Source organism: Botrytis porri, assembly GCF_014898465.1.
Source record: "Botrytis porri strain MUCL 3234 chromosome Unknown BPOR_001, whole genome shotgun sequence".
In the NCBI taxonomy this organism is placed as follows: domain Eukaryota; kingdom Fungi; phylum Ascomycota; class Leotiomycetes; order Helotiales; family Sclerotiniaceae; genus Botrytis; species Botrytis porri.
The window spans coordinates 3,628,805-3,652,126 of NW_024066075.1; the positions used below are offsets into that span (position 1 = coordinate 3,628,805).

Here is a 23,322-nt window from a genome sequence, read left to right on the forward strand (position 1 = left end):
AATAATAAATTGATTATAGTTATTTGTTGATAAAGATTAGTAATATAGTTTTGAATTATTAATATTTACTGTTGTGATAGTGATTTTAATGAAAAAGGGATATATAGTTTATACTTTTCAATATCTTTATCCTTATCATTATATTGATATAAATTGATATTTAATAATCTAAATATAGTATTTAAGAATTGAGGGGTTTACTTTAATTATAAATAGCTTATCTGATTGAATCTTCTATCTTGATTATTTCAAGAGTAATTAATAATACTTTCAATCCTTTTGTAATTCTTTTAAATATACTTGATAATTGAAACTAAAACCCTTTCTTTTTAAAAGCATTTATAATTTCAGGATTCGATTATTATTGGAATATTATGAATTATATATTAATTAATGCCTTATCAACCGTTTGCTTTAAATAAATAATATATTTTACAATGAGTAGTTTATATATATAAAGTTTGTATTATAATTTATATAATAATTATATTCTAGCGAATAGAAAACACTTTAATTTAAAGTTTTTAAAACTTACAATATAATTCAACCATAACTTTTTATTATAAAAGTTATTGAATTTATATTTATATAACTTATATTTATAGAAATCTTATATTTATCTTTTGTTTATATAATTAATATCAAAAGGATAATCTTTTTATCTATCCATTATCAATTTATAATTGTTAAACATAATCTCTAATAAAATTAAAGATTTGATAATGAATTTAATATTATTGAGTTGTTTTAGAGCTAGATATTCAACATTTTCGATATAATATTTTCGAAATATAATTTTTTTTATAAATAATCCTATTATACTTAACGAATAATAAATAGATAGTAGAATATTAATTCTATTAAGATATAATAAAGTTTAAGTTCAAAGAATATAATATTAAACTTGAATTAAATACTATTGATTTTTACTCTTCAATATATATTATAATAAAGAATAAAATGTAGATTAAAGTTAATATAAAAGCTACTATTATATTATCAATCATTTTTATTTATATAAAAATAAATATCAAATTATATTAAAATAATATAAAAGTTTATATCTTTTTAAAAAAAATATTAATTTTAGTTTAAATTATACATTACAATTAAAATTAAGATACTAAATTTCTAATCTATAATATTATTGATTAGTATTAATATTATTATGGGGATAATAAAGTCAATATAATACTATAATTCACACTATTATTATATTACTTAAGATTCTAAAAGCTAGGGCTATAAAACATATTACTATAGTGTTGGAAGACGCTAGCGTCAATGCTAGCATAGTCACATAATCCCTGTCCCAATAGAAAGATAAATAAAAAGATTATAAAGATTCTATAATATAATGAGATTTCAAAATAAATAAATAAGTAAGTAAGTAAGTAAGTAAATAAATAAATAAATAAATAAATAAATAAATAAATAAATAAATAAATGAGATTATATAATAATAGATTTAGAAATCGTTTGAAATAACTCTCTAATTTATATTACATTTGAATTAGAAAATTATTTTATATCTTTTCTTATAATCGTCAAATCAATATCTATTCAAATTGAATAATTATTATTATTAGTATAAGAAAAAAAGTATATTAACATAGTTTATTAGTACGTGTACTATATTAGTGTATATACATACTACTCACTTTACATATAAAATTTATCTGTGTGTAATCGTACACTTTCTTTATTTATTAATATAATTTAATTTTTCCTAAAAAATATTATAATTATTTATACGAGTAATAAGAATTTCTAATCAATTATTAGAAATTTGATTTAATATAATAGTTATTATAAAAAAAGTTTTTTGTAACGAAATCGTGACAATTTCAATCTTTTTTTAAAATATGATGAAAATATTTATATAAAAATTAAATTTTTGAATATTTAAATTATAATTTTTATCAAATATTTTGTTCTCTTTCAAAAATAATGATTAATTATTAAAATATAAATATTAAAAAAACCCTGATTTTAGTATAATTTTAAAGTCGTGCACGCACTAATAAACTACGTTATACTTATTTAAATATTTAAAATAATTAATATTAATATTATATAGAATAATCATATCAAATAAACTAATAAGAATTTTTTTTCAAAGGTTTCTATAATAGTTCAAATCTTTTAATATTTAATAATTTTATACAGGATTTCATATATATAAAAAAATATTCTTAAATACAAGAAAAAGAAAAAGAAAAATCTTTTTAAAAACTTTGCTTATTACAAAAAGACCTTGAATAAAATTATTAATATATAAAAATAAAACCTTTATATAATACTTATAGTTATTCAATATAAAAAATAATATCATTAATATCTTAATATAACAGAATTTATAAAAGTAATTCTAAAGTATAATAGAAATTATAATATATTAATATTAATTACACTTTCTTATACTATATAATATATTATTAAGTACTTAAAGAAATTAATAATCCTTAATAATATAAAATATATATTATATTAAAAATCGATACTACAATTTATTTTATACTTATTATATAATTCGTTTTAGATTATTAGTATATTAATATCAACTATATCTTCTTACAATATATAATATATTATTAATATTTTCTATTATAAAGCTTTAAGATTTCCCTATTAAAAGAGTAATAATAATAAAGCAAAATAGAAACAAAAATAATAAGTTTTAAATAGAATTTAATTTAATTAAAGCATTAAAAAGAGAAGATTAAAAAAAATATTTTCTAACATAAGATTGAAATTGAAATTATTAATATTATAAATAGAATTTAAAAAACTTGAGAATTGATAATTTACTTAATACAAAGATATTTTTATAATAAAATAATAATATATTGATTATAAAATATGATATATTAAAAGAAATTAAATAAAAGAAAAAAATAATAATAAAGAAAAATATCAAAGTAAAGAATTATAATGATGAAGAAAAAGTAAATAAAAAGATTAAAGATTCTATAACATAGTAGGATCTTATAATAATAGACTTGAATAAGCTTTAAAAAAAAATTCTTTCTATTTACTTTATATATTTAAATATAATTAAATACAATTAAATATAATTTAATATAATTTAATATAATTCAATATAATTCAATATAATTTAATATAATGAAATATAATGAAATATAGAAAAACACGAAAAAACTAAGGAAAGATTTCCTTGAAAAACCCCATTAATCTTTATTATATTTAAATCAGAATATCACCCTCTATCCCCTCCTAAAGTTATCAAATTAATACCTATCTGAATTAAGGAGATATCATTATTAATATTAGGGAGAAGGGTTTAATATACTTATATTGAAACTATTAATATTAATATTATTAATAATAGATTTACTATATCGAATATAATTGATGAAAGAGATTAAATTATAGATTTCTATAATAATTTAGGCTTTTTAGTACTCAAAAGCTTTATAAGGAGATCTTAATTATAAAGAAAAAGGTTTTTAAATATAGGAAAATAAAAAATGAAAACTTTTTAAAAAACTCTGGTTTTTTTAAGAAATATTTTATAAAAGATATACTAATATAATATTTGATATTCTATCACTATATTTATAACTATTCTATATAATGAAAAGAAAAGTTAAACTTTTTAAAAAACATTTACAATATATTGATTTAAATGTACAACATTTTATATTAATATATAATATTATTATGAAATATTGATTTCAATATTATTTCTTATAGCAAATGATATATTATTAATTATCATTAAAGAAATAGTGACTCTTTAATATAAAGTATATATTATTAAAATAATAGCATTCTAATATTATTATATTTATTATTTTGATTTTGTTTAATTATTTAACTTTACAATATAGTCTTATTCTTTATATTGATAGAGTGGTTTAATAGGTTCTAATATATTATATTTTATATTAATAAGGTAATTTGATAAGAGGAAAGGGAATAAAAGATATTAAGCTTTAAAAAGAAATTATATATTATCGATATATTATAAGAAAAGGTGGATATAAGGCTTAAAAGTAATAAATTAAGAATTATAATAGGATTCCTAAAAGACTCGAAGTATTAAAGGGTAAAGATAATCTTTCGAAAAAGATATAATATTATAATTAATTATAGCTTTTATAATATTTTAAAAGAAGTTGAATAAAAAGAAGGGGATTTTTATAGATATATTAAAGAATTTAATAGAAAAAAGGGTTTTAAATATAATAGATTTATAATATAAACAATTTAAAGGATTTAAAAGAATTGTTTAAAAGATTGCTTATAGATTTTAATAAGGAAGTTTAAAAAAGAATGAGTTTTTATTTCTTTTTCCCATCTATTTTATTTAATTAGAACTATATATAGGCGTATCATATGATCTTAGTATAATTAGATAGACCGAATCGATTATGAATTTACTATTATTATTATTAATGAAATATAATTAAATACAATTAAATATAATGAAATATAATGAAATATAATGAAATATAATGAAATATAATGAAATATAATGAAATATAATGAAATATAATTAAATATAATTAAATACAATTAAATATATATAAATATATTATATAATCAGTATAATAATTAAGCTTAATTATAAATAGATTGAATTAATTAAGATTTTGTTATTATTATAATTAATCTAGCTTAGCTATAGATAGATTGAATTAATTAAGAATTTATTACTACTACTATAGCATAGTTCCAGCCTTTTTCAGCTTTCCACTTGACGAGTATTCTCAGAATTGATAATTATCAAATTTGTTCTATTTTTAATGCTTCGATAGTCTTATTTTCCGAGAGTGTTAAGTTTGTTTGTATGTTTGATCTGATTTGATTCAGTTATGTATATGTATATGTTTACAACTTGAAGTAAACTCATCGCTCCATTGAAACTCATAGATCTGAAGGTTTTAATATTTCTTGATTCATTATCCTAATTTTCCCAACCTATCCTTGACCCCACCCATCCTAATCAATCTCATCGTATCCTATGCCATTCTTGCTCCCTATCACTCTACCTCCCTCACTTTTTCTCCCCTCTCCTCTCCTCTCCCAACTATCATCCCCTATCTACATTACATACAATCTCCGCCTCCCGCTCTCCCCTTTTCATCTCCTAATACCTTCACTAACCCTCCTCTCCCCATCAAATCCCCCTCTCCGTTCGTCTCTCTCTGTCTCTCTCTCTCAAAAAAAAAAGCAACAAGTATGGTATCTCCCAATCTCCCCATCTCCTCACCAAATCAAATCACATCATCTCATCATAAATTCGCTCAATGCAAACACGCACTTGACCCAAACTAAACCAACCCAAACCAAACTAGGTAATCCAGCCAAAGTAAAGCAAAGCGAACGCTCAAATTCGTAAGAAGAAGAAAAACTCCGTTTGCCGATTCCCAATTCTGACCATGACTGCTGAATAAATCCATTATCCAACTCCATATAAACAAGGAATTAAGAAAGATGAGAGCAGCAAGCAAGCAAGCCAACAGGCAAGCAGACAAAAAAACAAGCAATCTGTGCTATTCGTAAAATGCGAATGCCAAGATGATTCATCCAGTTCAGATTAGATCAGGCTAAACCAAACCAGATCAACATCCATTCCCAACGCCTTTCATCTGTCCATTTCATCTGTATGTGCAAATACCATTCTCTACGCAAACATATGCACGTCTTCCTCTCATATATTACCGACTCCATTTCCTCCACTCGCAACATATATGCACCCCCATCCCCCATATCACCCTGTTTACCCCCCACTAATAAACATCCTCATCATCAACCTCCATATCCTCAACCTTCGTTCCCAACGCCATATTCCCCTGTCTAATCAATTCCTTCATCTGCCTATCAAACTTCCTCATCATCTCATCCTGTTCCCTCTCCTCTCTCAATTGTTTCGCCTTCCATGCTTTTGCTTCTCTCGCCGCTGGACTTTCATTGGAATTCGGTCCTGTTTTCGGACTATTCGGTGTCCAACGAGGAATGCGTGATCCGGCTGGTGAAGCCGTACGAGGAATTTGAGAAGAGATAGGTCGAGTGGGAGTGGAATAATTTGTACCACGTTCGTAATTTGATAGAGTAGGTGAGGGATTTAGAACTCGTGGATGACTTTGATAAGTCGGTCTTCGGGTGGCACCCATATTACTTGATGTGATTTGAGGTTGAACCAAATGTCTCCTGGTCGAATTTGATGTGGCGGGTGAATTATATCTAGCAATTCCACTTCTCTGTTGTGACACCCTAGATTTAGGTACTTGAGATTGTGGAATGGCAAATGCATCTGCAGGCACTGGTGGCAATTTTGGATATTGTTGGTTGAGATGATATTCTGGTTGCAGTGCTTGAGATTCTGGTTGAGGTATGTGTTGATATTCAGGTTGCGGTTGTTGTACTACTTGTGGAGGCGGAACAACCACCCAATTTCTTGACATATCATCTGGAGTAGATTGAGCCGTGAAACTAGTCTGACGTCTCTTTGCTGGTCTCGGAGGTGTTGTCTCTTGCTGTGGTGAAACATGATTTCGATCCATATAATTCTCAACCATACCACTCATCGGAAATCCAGCTGGGACCGGTGTACCAGGAGATTTTTCATCCTCCCACATATCATTCTTCGGCTCGTCGGTAAAAGTCGGTTCGATTGGAGTTGTCGATCCAAAAACATAACCATTTCCGCCACCCGCTTGGAATCCTTTAAATGCGACACCCATCTTGCAAAATTCCCACATCTTTCCAACGACACCACCCACCACATTAACCATCGGTTTAATCCATCCACGCTTCTCATCTTCCTTTGGTTGTCCTCGAATTCTCGGTCGTCCATTTTCATCTCGATATAATTGACCTTCTCCCTCGGCTTCGAAAGTTTCCTTTACATCACTTAATTCTCTTCGATATTTGGTATCACCAAAATCACTCTCTCTTCCCATTCCCATTTCCCGATTTTGTCTCTCCGCCTGCGGAGTATCCAAACCTCCTGCCAATCGATATTTGGTATTCACAAAAGGCATGGGACTTCCTGGGGTAGCTAAATTCGAATCACCCTCCTCAAATTGATTTCCTCGCTCGTAACCATATTCATGTGGGAAACTATCTCTCATTCTCTTTCTGCCGACCATTGTACCTCCGGCATTTAACAAATCTGTACTGGTCGTTGATTGTGTGTCGAAGAGATATAGAGAAGAAGTGGCAGATGCTGATGGCGTTGATGGCGGAAGATAAATGTTTGATTTGGAACCTGCAATTGGTACGTCATGTTGAGGAGAAGGAGAATCGAGACCAAAAGTACCCGGCATATTTTCTGACACTGGAAGGGAGTGTAAGAAATAAGACATTGTTTCCTTATCTGTTGCGAAAAATTTGATGGATGAAAATATTGAAAGTTGAAGTTGAAAACCCCAAAGATTGCAGGTCTAATAACTTAATATCAATAAATCCAATGGGATAATACAGCAGCTTCCAAGGCTTATTATTATACGGGACAGATGATGATGAGATGACGATGATGATGATGATGATGATGATGATGATCTATCTAGGTATCTTTTTGTAGATAACCTTCTGATAACTTCCCGAGGCTGAGAGATTTTTGTTTTATATTTTAACGAGGCGTAGGAAATAAGTAAGTTGTGGTAATTCGTAATCGCAATTGGGTGGGTGGGATTTTAGTATTGGTGATGGTATTGGTATCGGTGTCGGTGTCGGGTTGTATTATTAGTATGAATATGAGTATGAATGAGTATTAATAAGGATCAATCAAGATCAATCAAGATCAATCAAGATCAGTATCTCTCAATCAATATCTCTCAATATCAATCAAGTTCAGTATCTCTCAATCAATATCTCTCAATATCAATCAAGTTCAACACCTCTCTCTCAATTCCGAATTCTGAATCAACACCTCTTCGTACTGTATGTCGACCACAGCAGACCACCAAACTCCAAACCTCGTGATAACTCTCCAATATATCTATCCCAAAAGAAATCCTTCTCGCCCCAAATCATCCACACAACACATGTGTGCACATGAATGGAAACCCAACGTTCCTGGACTCCGTATTGTGGATTCTCTACTCGTAGAGGCAAGTGAGTATCCAGAGGCGACAAAATCAAATGAATAAATGGCGAATGATATGGAGAAGATGGATCCGAATGTGTGGAAAAGGTAAACTTGTCCTCTCCGGCTGTACACAGTATTACACAGTACGGATGGATTCCTCGCTTTCTTATTCTTCTTCTTGTTCTTGTTCTTGACGAGGACCCAAAGAAAGAAGAGCAAGAGAAGAAGAAAAGATCCAATCGATCTATGAATGTTTTTTCTTACTTCTGATGGCGGTGAATCTACATAGGTCGGGAATCGGGATCCATACCAAGCTACAGAGTAGAGCTTACAATACCCTGCGTACATATCACTTCATCCCTAATAAGTAGGTACCGCACAGGAATAAGTACATACAGTATACCTACATATAGTATACCTACATACAGTATACCTACATCCTACATACAGTACAATCAACGTTGTCTTGGTTGCTGCACTGGTGCTGTGGTTGCCGTGGTGAATAATCTTTTCATGCGTGAATCTTTCAATATTGACAAATCACGCTTTCATCCAGCCATCCATCCATTCATCCATTTCACCGTTACATCCCGATTTGCCATTACACTTTTACATGTCTTGTTACTATAGGTAGGTAGAAAGAGATGATATGAAACGGGAAGGATCAAGTGGGGCATAGAATCTTTTCCCAGGTATGCATTGCATGTACGTGTGAAGTTAGGGAAATGCAGATGTACTCCGTAATTACGAGAAGACGTATTTATTTATGCATTCATCAATTGCTAGGCGTTACGGAGTATCTGACTCTTCAATGATCACACGGCAATAGAATGCTCATGCTCGTAGAATTCAAACGCTAAAACACCAATTCAAGTACAATATACACACTCAAATCATAGTGCACACTAGCGATGAATGGTTTGAATTTCCCAAACTACCAACTATTATCGATGCTATTATCGGTGCTGCTATCTGCTATCTGCTATCTAACTATCTTTGAAAGTAAACAGAGGTATCATCTATACCACTTCCCAACGCCGTTCATCCCTCAATATCCATCCATTCCCTTGTGTCTAAACTTCCGCAGACTTATTATTCTCCTTTCCTCCATAATATTGATCATGTTGAGCAACTCTCTTCTCATCCGGGTTTCGAAGGTCACTGAACACTTTGTGTTCTCTGCCAGCCCAGAATTCCTCTCTCTCCGCCAAAAGCTCATCAGCCCAAGCCTTCACCTCTGGAAGCACAATCTTTGTAGCAACCCAAGAGAACTCCGCCAAATCCAATCCATTCTTATCCGTGCGCTCATATTCCACCATTTGAAGGATCAATTCTACCTTGTCGACATCGTGAACAAATTTACTTTCCAAAGTCTCCGAATCCTCATATTCTTGCCAGATCTTCTTGATTTCTTCTCCAGTCAATCCACCATTTACGCGTCCGAGGAGATTCTTGGTAAAGTAATCCATGGTGGTAGCTTCGCGTCGATTCTTCTCGATTTTCGGTACGTTGTCAACGGGTGTGATATCTCCAACCAGTGCTTCTGCCATGTCGTGAATGAGAGCCATCTTGGTACAATGTGCAATGTCGATCTTGGAAGAGAGAGATTTGGGTGCGAACATGGTAATGAGTGACATGCGATACATGTGATCGGAAATTGATTCTCCTCTGCGAGAAAGGTTATTAGTTTGATCCAATCTCATTAATAGTTTGTTGGGGCAACTCACCTCTCGATACCAAATCTACGCCATCCCTCACGCTTGGTCGTCTTCAATCTCTCCAACATGTGAAAGAATGGTACTGGTGATTCCGAATTCTCCTTTGGAACGACGGGAAATTCTTCCTTGACTACTTGCTCAACGGACCATGATTGTTGTGCAGCAGCAGCTTCAAGAATCGAAGGCTCTATTAGCTTTGGGTTAGAATGTATCACAAATGTCATGCAGACATATGGTATTTTGATTTGGAGATGGAGATGGGAATTCAAAAGAAGTAGTGCGACTCACCAGCCTGGTTACTTGCTTCGTGGGTGATGGACGACATGTTTCTTTTGTTTCCGTACCCCCCGCGATTGATTGGAATGATTGTGTAGGTATGTATGGATATTCTCCGAATATGCAAGACTGTTGTGTAATGGAATGGTTGTAACTTGTAAGAGAGTGTACAGATTCGAAGAGGAGATGTATCAAAATGTAAATTCAAGAAGAATCGAAAGAGAAAGAAAGTGTGAACTATTTTGAAGAGAAAGATGGTGAGAGATTTGTTTGTAGAAGATGAAGATGAGGTTGAGGTTGAAGTTCAAGCAAACAGATACAGATACAGATTCACCCCACCATCAACACCAGAAGATAGAGTCGATGCCCAACCAACCAGAAATCAGTAATTGTGAATCAATCAATATCTGTAGTTCTGTATGTTGTTGTTGTTGTTGTTGTTGGTGAATATGTAATGACTCTTTTTCGATTGCTTCACTTATTTCCTTTATTCACAAAACTCCAGTGAGTTTATTTCTAGATTTGTTTCCATTCAAGGTGACTTGATAGTTGGAGGTTAAAGAGCTGTATCAATTGATCTCCTCCTTAACTGTCTATTGCTCTACATGACATGTTCTCTGATGATATAACTTCAATCTTCATATTCATCATCTTCTTCATATTCATCTTCATCTTCATCTTCATCTTCATCTTCATCTTCATATCCATCTTCACCGCCAATCTTCAAGTGAACAACATCCAATCCCTTCTTTTGACATCATTATCTTGATACATACCTCCGAAATCTACCTTCTCTGCGTCACCGTGTAGCCATGATAGCCATCTCATTAGGCAGAAGAATCAAAGCTGGAGGTCAAATCCTTCCGACGGAGCTTAACCGCTTGAATGTGAAGATGGGAAAGATACCTGCATAGGCAAGCAAAGTTTATATTCATTCCTGATTGCTTTGCATAAGGTCCATTGTTCTGGTGATTGTGATTTTGATTTAGGCTGCAAGTTACATACTTTCCGCTGGCCAAAATGAGGTCCAAGGTCGAATAGTTCTCTATACTATTCAGAAATTAGTAAACCACTGAAAAGTATTTATGATTCCTTACTTCTGCTCAAGGGAAACCAAACAGTACATCTCTCACATCACACCAGTTCTTCACTTCTCAATTCATCATTTGATCAATATAAAACTTCTACATTTCAATCTATCACTCTAAATACAACATCATGCCTGCCCGTGCCGGAAATCTAAGCAGAGAATATGCGCACCCTATCCACCCCCCTCTTTTAAACATCTTATTTACTCCTTTTTTTCTCCATGATTTCTATCTCTGTATTAAAACTAACTCTTCTGTCATAGTACTCCAGCAAAAGCTCCCGCCAAACCACCAACAGCAAAGATTCCCGCCACAACTGGAAATCGTAGTGCCCCATCCCAACCACCCAAAGTGCCGAAAGTTGCATAGAAGCCGGCAGACCACAAAGTCGAAATGGAACCGAAACAGGAGGAATTGACGAAAGAGGAGATCGAGAAAAAGGAACGAGCACTAAGAAACCTTAAAAAGGCCATGGGAAACTGGGGGGGCGCGCAAAAATACAAGGTGGAAGTGGAAGCAATGTTGCTACTGTTGCAACAAACGCAATGAAGGCTCCGAAGTAGAATTATGTAGGCGAGTAAGAAGCTTCACGTACAAGTAGGGGTGTGTAATCAGGAACTATAGACTGGGGATTTGGAGTTTTCTTTTGGGTATTGGGAATCTGGAATAAAAACTAGAATATGTGCTTCACATCACATACACAAAAAACCGGTATTTGATATACATTTTTTTTTTACATTTCTTTGCTTTCCTATGTTGTGTCTATGTTCTTTTTCCATATATCGTTATCGATCTTTTGAGATATATTCGAGATTGGTGATTAGTTACGATTCCTTATTTGTTTTATAACAGGGAGATACATGATTGAGTATCGGATATTTATATTTATACGAACAAGAGAGTAAAAAAAAAAATGATTAGCAAGTTGCTGATTCACTCATCATATGACTATGAAAATCAATTTCTAGATAACTATAGATAACTATTTCAAAATCACCTATTATACTCAAAACACAGATTCAGAAAATACTCGATGAGATTTAGATTTAAATTTTCTCTCAAAGTGGAAATTTTAATGAATTGTTTATTGAATATAGAATTCAACATAAGTTACTCATGAAATATAATATTATATTATATCTATAAGTACAATATTCAACTATTTTATTCTAAGTCGAGTACCCTACTTTCGGGCCACCCCTGTTTTGGGTCACTTTTTACTACTAAAAATCTCAAAAAATGGAATTTTTAATTTTCTTATTTATAGATAGAGTTTATTAAAAATTTGTATATATATAATTCAGATTGTTTTGAATCTAATCTGAAAATTTTAGATTTTTAGGATTTTTCTGTATTAAGATCTAAAGCTTTAAAATATCGATTTTTTAATTTATATGAGAATTATATATAAATTTAAAACTTTTATAAAATCTTTAATAACTTTGTAACAACAATCATTAAAAGAAAACTATATATCTTTTTGAAAGTTTTGAGCTTAAATTTATATAGAAATTCAAAAAAAAATTCAAAAAAATTAATAAATATAAAGATATAATATATAATGAGTTTAAAGTAGTATAAATAATCTCTATAATTTTGAGGGTGTTCTTTTAAATATCTATTTATAGAAAAAAATAAAAATTTCTGAATCCTTCAAAATAAACATGTTATAAATTTATAATAAAATTATATAATTTATTTTTAATAATTTTTATCAAAAAGTTATCAAAGATTTTATAAAAGTTTCAAATTTATATGTAATTCTTATACAAATTTAAAAATCAATATTTTGAAGCTTTAGATTTTAATATAAAAAATTCCTAAAAATCTGAAATTTTCAAGGTAAATTAGAAATAATTTAAATTATATATATATAAGTTTTCAATAAATTCTATTTATAAATAACGTTAAGAAAGTTAAAAATTCTATTTTTGATGTAAAAAGTGGTTCAAAAAGGGGGTAGCCCGAAAGTAGGGTACCCGACTTATATAAAAAAAGGAACAAAAGTATATTAAAAGAGAGATAAATCTAATTCTTATTTTCAATTAGTTAGAAGCTGTTTAAATACTAGAAATTAATTGTTTTAAAGATCTAGTAAGCTGTACTAAAGTATTTATTATTGATTTAAGAAGAATACGAAAGACGTCGCACCTACGTATTCGTAGGTCCTCTAAATGTCTAATTGTATTCTGTCTAAAGAGCTAGCTATGTATAGGAAGATAAAGAACTTATGTAGACGCTACGAAAAGAGCTAGTCTCTTCGCTTTCGCTTAGGGCTTGTAATATAGTAGCTAATGAATTGAAGGTATTTATTATAATCGAAATAATTATTGTTTATATGTTTATTATATAGTAATAACCTTATATAGTATTATTTTATGTATTGATATCTTAAATGTCAGGAATATAATCAAAATAATCTTAACTAGCATTTTTGACATTTCAGTCTCAACTTTTTTTAGTATTATTATTATTATTATTCTAATTTTAATTTGATTTAAATAAAAAATTGATATTAATATATTAATATTAGTATATTAAAATATTAAAGTATATATAAATAGTTTCTATATAGTATAATAAGAACTTTGTTCTTCTTTTATATTAAAATTGTATTAGATATTCTAGTCTTAAAAATATATAATATTCTGATTTTAAATTGATTTAATATTCTAATCTCAAATTAATTTGATATTCTAATCTCAAATTGATTTGATATTCTAATCTTAAAAATCATATATTATTTTGATTTCAAAAACTATATCATTTCAATGTTAAAAGTTATATTCTGATTATAATATAATATAAAGTATATTGCATAATTATAAATTACAAATTTATAGATTTAAGATTTTTTTTTAATTTCTTAAATTTATAAATATCTTTCTTTTCCTTTTTCTTTTTGTGTTTTCTTTTCTTATCTTTCTTACTTTCCTCAATCTTCTTCTTCTTCTTCTTCTTCTTCTTCTTCTTCTTCTTCTTCTTCTTCTTCTTCTTCTTCTTTTTCTTTTTCTTTTTATTCTTATTTGTATTCTTAATTGAAATTAGAATATTAATATCCCTATAAATTTGAATTAGATTAATACTTTTCAAATTGAGATTAGAATATTAATATCCTTATAAATTTGAATTATATTAACACTTCTAATTGAGATCAGAATATTAATATTCTTATAAATTTGAATCAAACTAACACTTTTCAAATTGAAACCAGAATAACAATATTTTGAAAATCAAAACGATCTGAAATAGCATATACTAGACCCCAACTAGCACTTTTGATATTTAAGATATCAATACATGAAATGATACTATATGAGGTTATTACCATTTATTATATTATCTTTTATCTATATTATTATGATTAGTTAGCTTTTCTTTTTATTCTTTTTATTCTTCTTTCTCTCTCTCTCTTTCTTAGAATCTAAGAGTATAAGAATAAAACAAGTATAATTTTTAGGACATGAGAGTAAATTGTCGTATATAATTATAATAACTATCTTATATTTTAAATTAAGAATTGTAAATTATTCAAAATTACTAATTTTCTATAACATCATTATTGAAATAAGTATAGTTCTCTATCTAGAATTTTTTGATAAATACAAGAATCGGATAAATAGTCCTTCTTAGTTTTACTCTATTAGTAGCTTTAGTCGGAGTACAAACTTATCTCATCTAATCAACATTTGAAAGTCGGAGGTTAAGCTGTTGATAAAGTTAGACCTCTTGAATATAAGAATGGAAGAGTATCTGAAGGCAAAGATTCCTTTAAATCTCTTATTACTTCTAATAAGGATTATTAATTTATGCTTCTGATTCAGACTGTTATGTATTTTTCGTTGATCGATGTTGGGCTTGCTAAGTGAATAATTTCATAAGGTCGACCTATTCAACTGCAGCTACATAATCTACATGGCCATTGCTACTCCTTTTTTCTCTTTCCCCTCAAGAAAATGCATAATAACATGTTGAAGAAAATCCTTCATCCGATACAAAATTTGGTGAGGCCACTGAAATGTATTTAAGATTCCTTATTTTCACACAAAATGAAGTCATTATATCTCACCACACCATCCGTTCACTTCCTCATTTAATTTTAACAAAGCTTCTGCAAGCCAATCTTCTATGCAGAATATATTATCATGCCTCAACCCAGTCAAGGAACTGGTTAGGATCCATCTCAAAGGAAACGGTAAACTTACCCCATTCATATATAATGTGTTCGAACATACTAGCCCTCTCCCCGTTTCCATCTCTAGCACTAAATCAACACTAACCCTTCCATCATAGTACATGACTCGACCCCGTCCCCTCAATGGAAACAAAACCAATACTCCAGCAGTAATAGCAGCCACTAAGATTGAATATGAAGCCAAGAAATTCGAATTCAGAGCAATCTATAAAATGCTTGAAGTCGCAGAAGCTGAAATTATAGCTGATTTGAAAAAACAAGAGAGGAAGAAGCTGCTGAGAGAGAAAATAGAAAAATGTGTAGCTCATGCTCGGGCGGAACAGAACAAGGAAGAAGAGCTCAGGGAAGCTGGAAACATTAATGCTTCTAGTAGAGGAAAAAAACGTCCGGAGAGAGCGAGTAGTAGTTCCAGAACAGATAAGTCGAAGGGAGAAGGAGCTGCAGGGAAATAGGTTACTTAGATGCAATCCGCTCCGCGGAAAAGCATGAGTTGTGAAGCTGGGAGTTTGAGAAATTGGAGATGGAGTTCGGTTTCTTGAATCTTGGGTTTAAAGTAGAATAGGTATATCCTATCTCAAGAGTTAAGTATCCAGTTCAAAGCATCTCTTTTTTGTGTCATTCTCTTCTTAAGTCAACTACCCCACTTTCCGACCACCCCCTCTTTTCGACCACCTCAAAAACCACACCGCTTTGAGTAATTATAAAATTTATACTTTGAATAACTCAACAATGCTTTAATCAATTGATTTGAAATTTTGATATTATTATAATTGTGATATGAAGAATAGATATACCGAAGAAGATATCGCAGAGGCTCTTAGAGCGATTACAAATGGAGCAAGCATACGAAGAGCTAGCTTGGATTATGGTGTTCCACGTACCACACTTCACGATCGAATATATGGTGGAGTTTCGCATCAAAAAGGCGCCCAAATACTTCAAAAGTTATCTCCAATTCAGGAGAATCGACTAGCAGAATGGATATTAGTACAGGAAGCTCTTGGTACTAGCCCTACACATCGTCAAATCAGAGAGATGGCAGAGCACCTCCTTATTGTACGAGGGGAGGATCCCTCACTTGGAAAGAAATGGATACATAGCTTTTTTCGAAGGCATCCTAATATTGGAACTAAGAAGCAACATCAAATCGATTCTGCACGAGTTTCAGGTGCTACATCTGATATTATTAAGAAGTGGTTCCGGAACCTCGCAATCCCTGAAATCAAGGCTATTAAGCCGGCCAACAGATGGAATATGGATGAAGCAGGTATAATGGAGGGTCAGGGTCTTAATGGACTAGTAGTAGGAAGCACTGATCGAAGATTTATTCAAAAAAAGCAACCTGGATCTCGAATTTGGACCTCTTTTATAGAATGCATTTCAGCCAATGGAAAAAGCATTACTCCCCTTGTAATATATAAGGGAAAATCAGTTCAACAACAATGGTTTCCAACAGATTTGACTCTATTCAAGGGTTGGAACTTTACCGCTACAGAAAATGGATGGACTACAGATGCTACAGCTTTAGAATGGCTGAAAAAGATCTATATCCCTCAAACCACCCCTATTCAGCCGGAAAATTCAAGACTCCTCATTTTGGACGGACACGGAAGCCATGAAACTACAGCATTTATGTTAGAATGCTTTAATAACAACATATATCTCTTAATTCTCCCACCACATACGTCACACGTACTACAACCACTCGATTTATCTGTGTTCTCACCCCTAAAAAGTGCATATCGAATCGAACTTAATAAATTAAGTCTATTATCCGATTCCTCACCAATTGGAAAGCGCAATTTCCTTTCTTGCTATCAGAAGGCTAGAATAGAAGGTTTAACTATTCAAAATATCAAGTCTGGGTGGCAAGCTAGTGGTCTTTGGCCCAAAAATATGGCTAAACCTCTTATGAGTCGACTTTTGCTTGAAAATAGCAATAGAGAGGTTTTATCACTTAATCCTGAATCTGATGATGATCCTATTCTTCAATGGAATATATATTCATCGTTTATTCAATGGAAAACCCCTCAAAAAGGAGCCGATATCAGAAAATATAGAGATATAATGATTCAAGAGAAGGAGATCGATTTGCCAACACGAAGATTACTATTTCGCAAGATTATAAAAGGATTCGATGCTAAGGATTATGAACTCTTAGAGGCAGAGAATAAGATTAGAAAGCTAGAATATCAATTAGATGAAGCATTACCTAGAAAAAGGCGAAAGGTTGTGGTATCTCCAAATTCGAAGTTCGCAGGGATTAGAGCTATAAGGCGTACACAAATTGAAGCTGGAGATCGTGAAGATGAGGTAGATGATAGCTCTAGTGCTATAGAAAGTGATTCTACAGGCGATTTCATTGAAGTTCAATAGTTATTGAGTTATTAAAGTTTTAAGTGTAGATAATATGAATTTTTTAGGTGGTCGGAAACAGGGGGTGGTCGGAAAGTGGGGTAGTTGACTTGTGCTAGAGATACCTCCTACATTTCATTTTCTGAATTTTCAAAGACAAATTGGAAGTAGTTAGTTTTGACTATCTAATTACCTTCCAACAATGATGGAATACTCATCATAAGCGAGAGTGAAAGAAAGAAATAGTAAGTTGCTTAATCACTTCTTTGTACATTGGCTTTGATCAATTTCTCAATACAACTAGGTACCTATTTGAAAATCACTATCACAAACGAAGATTTACAAATTCGACAATAGATTTTTATTCAAATTTTAATGCGAGACCTTAACTCAAATTCAAATCACAACAATTAAGAAATAGAATCAAATCTGAAGAATACATATTTTCTCATACTCAAAATAATAGATTCAGAAACCTATTGCAACATTACCCCTCTTTCCTAAAAATCCCCAGCCCCCGCGCCACCTCTCATATGTACCTCCTCCCTCTCAAATCTCTCATCTCCCTCCGTCCCTACCATCAAATGTCCCACATCCCCAGCAGAATCCTCCCCAGCACCCCCTTTCACCCCCTCACCTACTCTCTCCCCCTTCACAAACTCATCCGCCACCCTCTCAAACCTAGCCATCGCATTCGCACGCGCATAATCCGCAGTCTGTATCCCCGTCTCCCGAAACACGAGGTGATTAACGGGATGTCGAAGGCGAAATGGAGAGTCGTGGGATGGGATTCCAAGGCGTTGGAGAGCTCGCGTGCGGAATATATTTACGATTCTGCCGAGGCGGTGATCGCGAGGATTTGGGGGTGTGGGGGCGGGGATGGAGGATACGATTTTGCCGAGCTCGTCTGATGCGTCGTATTCTTCTGAGAGGTAGGAAGATGACGATGAGTACTCATTTTCCTTCTCTCTGCCAGATATACTAGCAGACCGATGAAGAATCTCCTCCTCCCCACAAAAATCATAAACCGCATCTTGGAATCCCAACCCCAATTCTTCCCAGACCTCCCTCTCCTCACCCCCATCTACATCCTGTACCCACTCCAAACACCTCCTAAAACATCCCCCCTCCCACCTCGCAAATACCTCCACATCCTCATAATCCCATATTTCACTACTCTCCTCCCCAAGCAATATATCCGCACTGCCCGGTCGTTCCATATCCCCATCAATACCATTCTCTAACGCGCCGGAATTTATCCAGAGAAACAGTCGATGTTGAGTTAGGGCCCATTGATCGAGTGGGGAGTCAGAGTATCCATTTAACTCTTGGAGGTGTTTTTCGTGGAGGGGGAGTTGCGCGAGGGAGAAGGAGGTCAGGATGTGTGTTGGGAAGAGGGGGATTTGATAGGTGAGAGCGATGATAGGCCAGGGATTTATGTGGGGAGATTGGGGGTGGTGTGGATGAATGGTGATGGGGATGGTGAGGTGGATGGGGGGGAGGGAGATTGGTGGTGAGGATGGGTGATGGGTGGATTTTTGTGTCCTGGAGATGGTTCTCCTTTATTTGTTGTAATTCCCTGCAATGATGAGGGAGAATCTGGAAAACTCCCTCATTCCCATTCTCTAATCCATCAATATCCTCAATCTCCACCCCATCCTCCATATTCTGATCTCTATCCCCCAACACAGGAGGACGCGGAGGTGTAGATCTAGACATATCCATATCCAAATCCACATCTCCTTCATCATCCCCCTCCTCCCCCTCAGACAACTCCCTACACAACTCGTCCTGCTGCTCTTCCTCATCCTTTTCTTCCTCTTCATCATTATCATCATCATCATCAGAAGGTGCAAGAATATCAATCTCGTTAACCGTACGGCGATGTGAAAATCCATAATAATGATACATGGTGCCGATGTCGGGTGAGGGATAGGTACTTAAAGAAGAAGTTTGGGAGGCGAGATAGTGTGGGAAATGGGGGGCTCGTATGGCGGAGAGGTTTTCAAAGATGGTGCGAGGGAGGGGAGTTGGTAGGGACGCTGGTAGGGGAATTGCGAAATCCTGGATTAGAGGCGTGCCGAGTGAGAGGTTAGGTGTGGGTTTTTGTATTCCCGTGAGAGTGGGTGGTTTTCCGAGTGTAGATGTGGAGTTCTCGGCTGTTTGATGAGTACCGGGAATTAGATTCCGAGCAACAATCTTCCGAATTCTCGCGAGCTCTTCTAATTTTCTATGATAAGTAGTCATAGACTCCTCGCCAGATCCATCATCATCAACTCCCAAGAGATCAGTGTCGTTAATATACTTAATCAGCTCATCAGTTGTCGGAGTCGAGAATCTGCTTGAGATGATGGTAGGCCAAGCTATTGTATTATCCTCATATCCTTCATCTCCATCATTTCTCTCCGAATCCAGAATAAAATCACCATAAATAATCTCATCATCTCTCATCTGCTGATCTGCAAATCCATCACCCCCCCTCCTCTTTTCTTTTTCGGGAGTTTGATAATAAATAGAAACTCCACCTTCGGAATCAGAATCTGGAATAGATGAGACGTCGAAATCTTCTTTGCTTTGGGCGAAATTGTCTTGACTGTTGGAGGTGGATACTGGGGTGAGAATTTCTGGGAGGTGGTTGGAGTTTGTTGATGACATTTTTTGTTCTGTTGGGTTTCGGATGGAGATATTATTTTCAAAGTTTCGAGTGAAAATGGAGAATGTGAGAAGTAAACACTAAGTTTTCGAAGTCTTTCGATGGGGTGTGAAGATATAATTGAGCTTAAGGTATTGACTCTTGAGAGATATTGTTGTTTGAAAGTTGTTCAGGAGTTATTGAGGTTGTTCAAGTTATTGAAGTACTATGTAGATGAAAATAAAGATGGACTGCTTCTATCGACTTGTAGGTATTTAAACCATATTAGAAAGTCGTCATGCAGTACGCAAGTGTCTAGAAAATGCTAGTGTTGTTGTTACGGTCTCTACGGCTTATTTGGAGTGTATTTGATGATGGGATTGTTTACTGAGTATGATGAGCAGGTAGAGAATATAGCACCATACGGAGGAAATGAGTTCAGTACGGTTTATGTTTTGCCGAGTATTTAGAGTTGTTTCGATGGAAATCTATGGGTGGAAAATGCGGATTGTGCTGTAGTAAGCATATGAGGCTACTATTATAGAGCACTATACACTGTAAAACCGGTCATTCTAGAAACTAACAAGTGCCTATGATATCTCGAGCCTCACTGGAGGTCTAAGACAAGAATATGAGATGTGGTTAACAAAAGTGTTGAATATTAGGATAATCTAGGTTCTATGGTTCTGGTGTATTTACAATTATCGTTCAATTTACGAGGGCGCGTGGACATATATTCATTTTGGGCTTATGTTGAGTTGATTCCGACGAGCTTAATGAAGCAATGGCTATTTACTCATTACATTGGTGGATAAATTCGAGGATTTATGAGAGATCTCACTTGGCGCTCGATTTCCCAGATGAGTAGTATTAAAGCACATATCTTTAATCCAATGACCGATGTATATTTTCCAGATGAAATACTTGAGATTTATAAATCGCTTAACAGATTCGGGGTAGTGAGTTGGGAGAAAAGGAGTCGCGTAATTATTTTCTAGCCGAAGATTATCTTGTTTGGATTGGTCACGGTTTTGATATAGCGTAGTAAAGATAAAATCGCATTTCATTTTCTTGGATGTGTTAACAAATCCTTGTGGTATTCAGGATTTCATAATTCCTTTGCTAAAAATCATGGAAGATATCACTCAAATATCCGTGTTGGTTGCAATCCACCAATCAAATAGCCAATCACTCCAAAATATGAAGTCCCAAAGAACAAGACAGAAACATCAACCAAATAAAGCACAACCCGAAAATCAAATAACAATCCCTAGCAAAATGCTGTCTTCCTCTCGATCAGCCACAAAGCGGCAATCATAACCCCTGTCGCTACCGCCGCCATACCAAATTGCATTTCGTCTTCTTCCTCCGAGTCGTTTCCATCACAAGAAGTAGAATCCGAGATATCAAGATCACCAAAACTAATACTGGTAAATTCATCAACAGGTTTATCGATTTCTGGATTCTGATTCTCAGGAGTACCATGACCTTGTGGAGAGTCCTGAGAGTCTGCGTCTTCCTTTGTGTCTTATTTGTCAGTGGCGCCCACATGTTTGTTGCTGTGTTGGATCTACTCACTTCCTCCTACTTCTGGTTGTTCTTGTGGGATTGTGTCTTTGTCATTGACTATGGGGGATTCCATCACGGGAGAAACTTTGTAGAGAATTTGTTGCGATTCTGCAGTTTCTTCATGGTCCTTTTTTCGATCTCGCGGAGAGCAGTAGCTTCTGACTCGACTTCATTAGGTTGTTGTGATTTTGTCGATTCTTGTTTGTCTTTCTCTTTGATTGTAGAGGAAGGAGTACATTCTGGTTCGACTTTATTTTGTTGCTGCGATTGTACCAGTTCCTCCTCATCCTTCTCGATAATTTGTTCAAGTCGTCTAACTTTACACCCGTCTTTAATGTATTGTTGGGCTATAGCGGAATACTCTCGAATCTCATCGTCTGTTTGTTCGGCGAAATCTGCGAAGATGTTGCTTTCACGAGATTTGTAGATATCATGACCGAGACCATGGCTCTTTTCAGACTTATGATCCATATGAACAAAGTCATCTTCGATATCGCCTGTCGCAACGGCTTGTTTTTCTCCATGATCTTTGCCCTCATTTTGCACCCCCTCGATGATCTGTCTGGCACTCTTCAACTGATCCTTATCGGTACTAGCATCTCTCTCCGCCAGCTCCTTAAAAAGTGCCTCGAGGATCTGAATTGCTGATTTCTCATTTTCATCCTCCTCATCGAATTCATATTCTGCTTCAGCAATGATCAATTTTGGGATTCGTTTGCGCATCTCGGAAGCACTAAGACCAGGCATCTGCTTCTTGAGGAAACCAGACGTAGGTTCATAGGTCTCTTTCTCCTTCTTCAAAGCATCTTGAAATTCTTGCTCACGGGCTTTAGCAGAACCTCTTAACTTAGCGTAGCGTGAGAAATATCCAGTGTTCAGTTCTGGAAGAGAGTTACAGATAGTCTCGTCGTCAGCTTCGATGCTTTTTTTATTCCTAGATTGAATTTCTCCAAATCTGTCTGAGAGCTTTTGGAGATCTTCTTCGGGGCTTACAGTGAGATGTGAATACTCGACTGAGGAATTCATAAAATGGTCGGAGGAACTCATTGATTGTTGTGGACCATCCAATGACTTGCTCTTGAACGATCTTTCGATTCGAGATCTAGATCTTAGTCCTAGTCTACCAGCTCTCTGACGCGCATGCTGAACATCAACATAGGTAGAATCATCGGTTGACTCGACTGCTTCAATGTCATCAATTTCTTCGAATAATTCATTGAGAAGTTGGGTTGCAGGACCTGGGACCTTTGATCTCTTGGGACGTGGAGTTGTGAGATCAGTGGGAAGACCAGGAGTTGAAGAGAAGACAGACATGCTCTGGGCTTGGGGCTCAGATGAAGATAATTTTCTGGATACTGCTTGTGAGAGAGCAAATCCTGTGTTGAAGATGGCTTTGAGAGTGGGACCGTCTGCTTGAGACATGTTGT

The 23,322-nt window shown here is 33.7% G+C and overlaps 5 protein-coding genes across 5 annotated transcripts; 1 reads left to right on the forward strand and 4 right to left on the reverse strand.

Annotated features, from left to right (window-relative positions):
- Positions 1 to 5,759: 5,759 nt before the first annotated feature.
- EAF01_000982 (uncharacterized protein) lies at positions 5,760 to 7,298 on the reverse strand (the record flags this gene model as incomplete). The annotated part of the gene is made up of 1 exon (XM_038909232.1): positions 5,760 to 7,298. The coding sequence occupies one exon, from the start codon at positions 7,296 to 7,298 to the stop codon at positions 5,760 to 5,762; it is 1,539 nt and encodes a 512-aa protein (XP_038776138.1).
- Positions 7,299 to 9,135: 1,837 nt separating this feature from the next.
- On the reverse strand, positions 9,136 to 10,105 carry EAF01_000983 (uncharacterized protein; the record flags this gene model as incomplete). Its single annotated transcript, XM_038909233.1, has 3 exons — positions 9,136 to 9,730; positions 9,790 to 9,967; positions 10,069 to 10,105. The coding sequence occupies 3 exons, from the start codon at positions 10,103 to 10,105 to the stop codon at positions 9,136 to 9,138; spliced, it is 810 nt and encodes a 269-aa protein (XP_038776139.1).
- A 6,011-nt stretch (positions 10,106 to 16,116) lies between these two features.
- On the forward strand, positions 16,117 to 17,715 carry EAF01_000984 (uncharacterized protein; the record flags this gene model as incomplete). The annotated part of the gene is made up of 1 exon (XM_038909234.1): positions 16,117 to 17,715. The coding sequence occupies one exon, from the start codon at positions 16,117 to 16,119 to the stop codon at positions 17,713 to 17,715; it is 1,599 nt and encodes a 532-aa protein (XP_038776140.1).
- A 479-nt stretch (positions 17,716 to 18,194) lies between these two features.
- Positions 18,195 to 20,349, reverse strand: EAF01_000985 (uncharacterized protein; the record flags this gene model as incomplete). Its single annotated transcript, XM_038909235.1, has 2 exons — positions 18,195 to 18,647; positions 19,303 to 20,349. 2 exons carry the CDS (start codon positions 20,347 to 20,349, stop codon positions 18,195 to 18,197), a joined length of 1,500 nt encoding a protein of 499 aa, XP_038776141.1.
- Positions 20,350 to 21,596: 1,247 nt separating this feature from the next.
- Positions 21,597 to 23,317, reverse strand: EAF01_000986 (uncharacterized protein; the record flags this gene model as incomplete). Its single annotated transcript, XM_038909236.1, has 3 exons — positions 21,597 to 21,853; positions 21,905 to 22,057; positions 22,132 to 23,317. 3 exons carry the CDS (start codon positions 23,315 to 23,317, stop codon positions 21,597 to 21,599), a joined length of 1,596 nt encoding a protein of 531 aa, XP_038776142.1.
- Between the last annotated feature and the right edge of the window lie 5 nt (positions 23,318 to 23,322).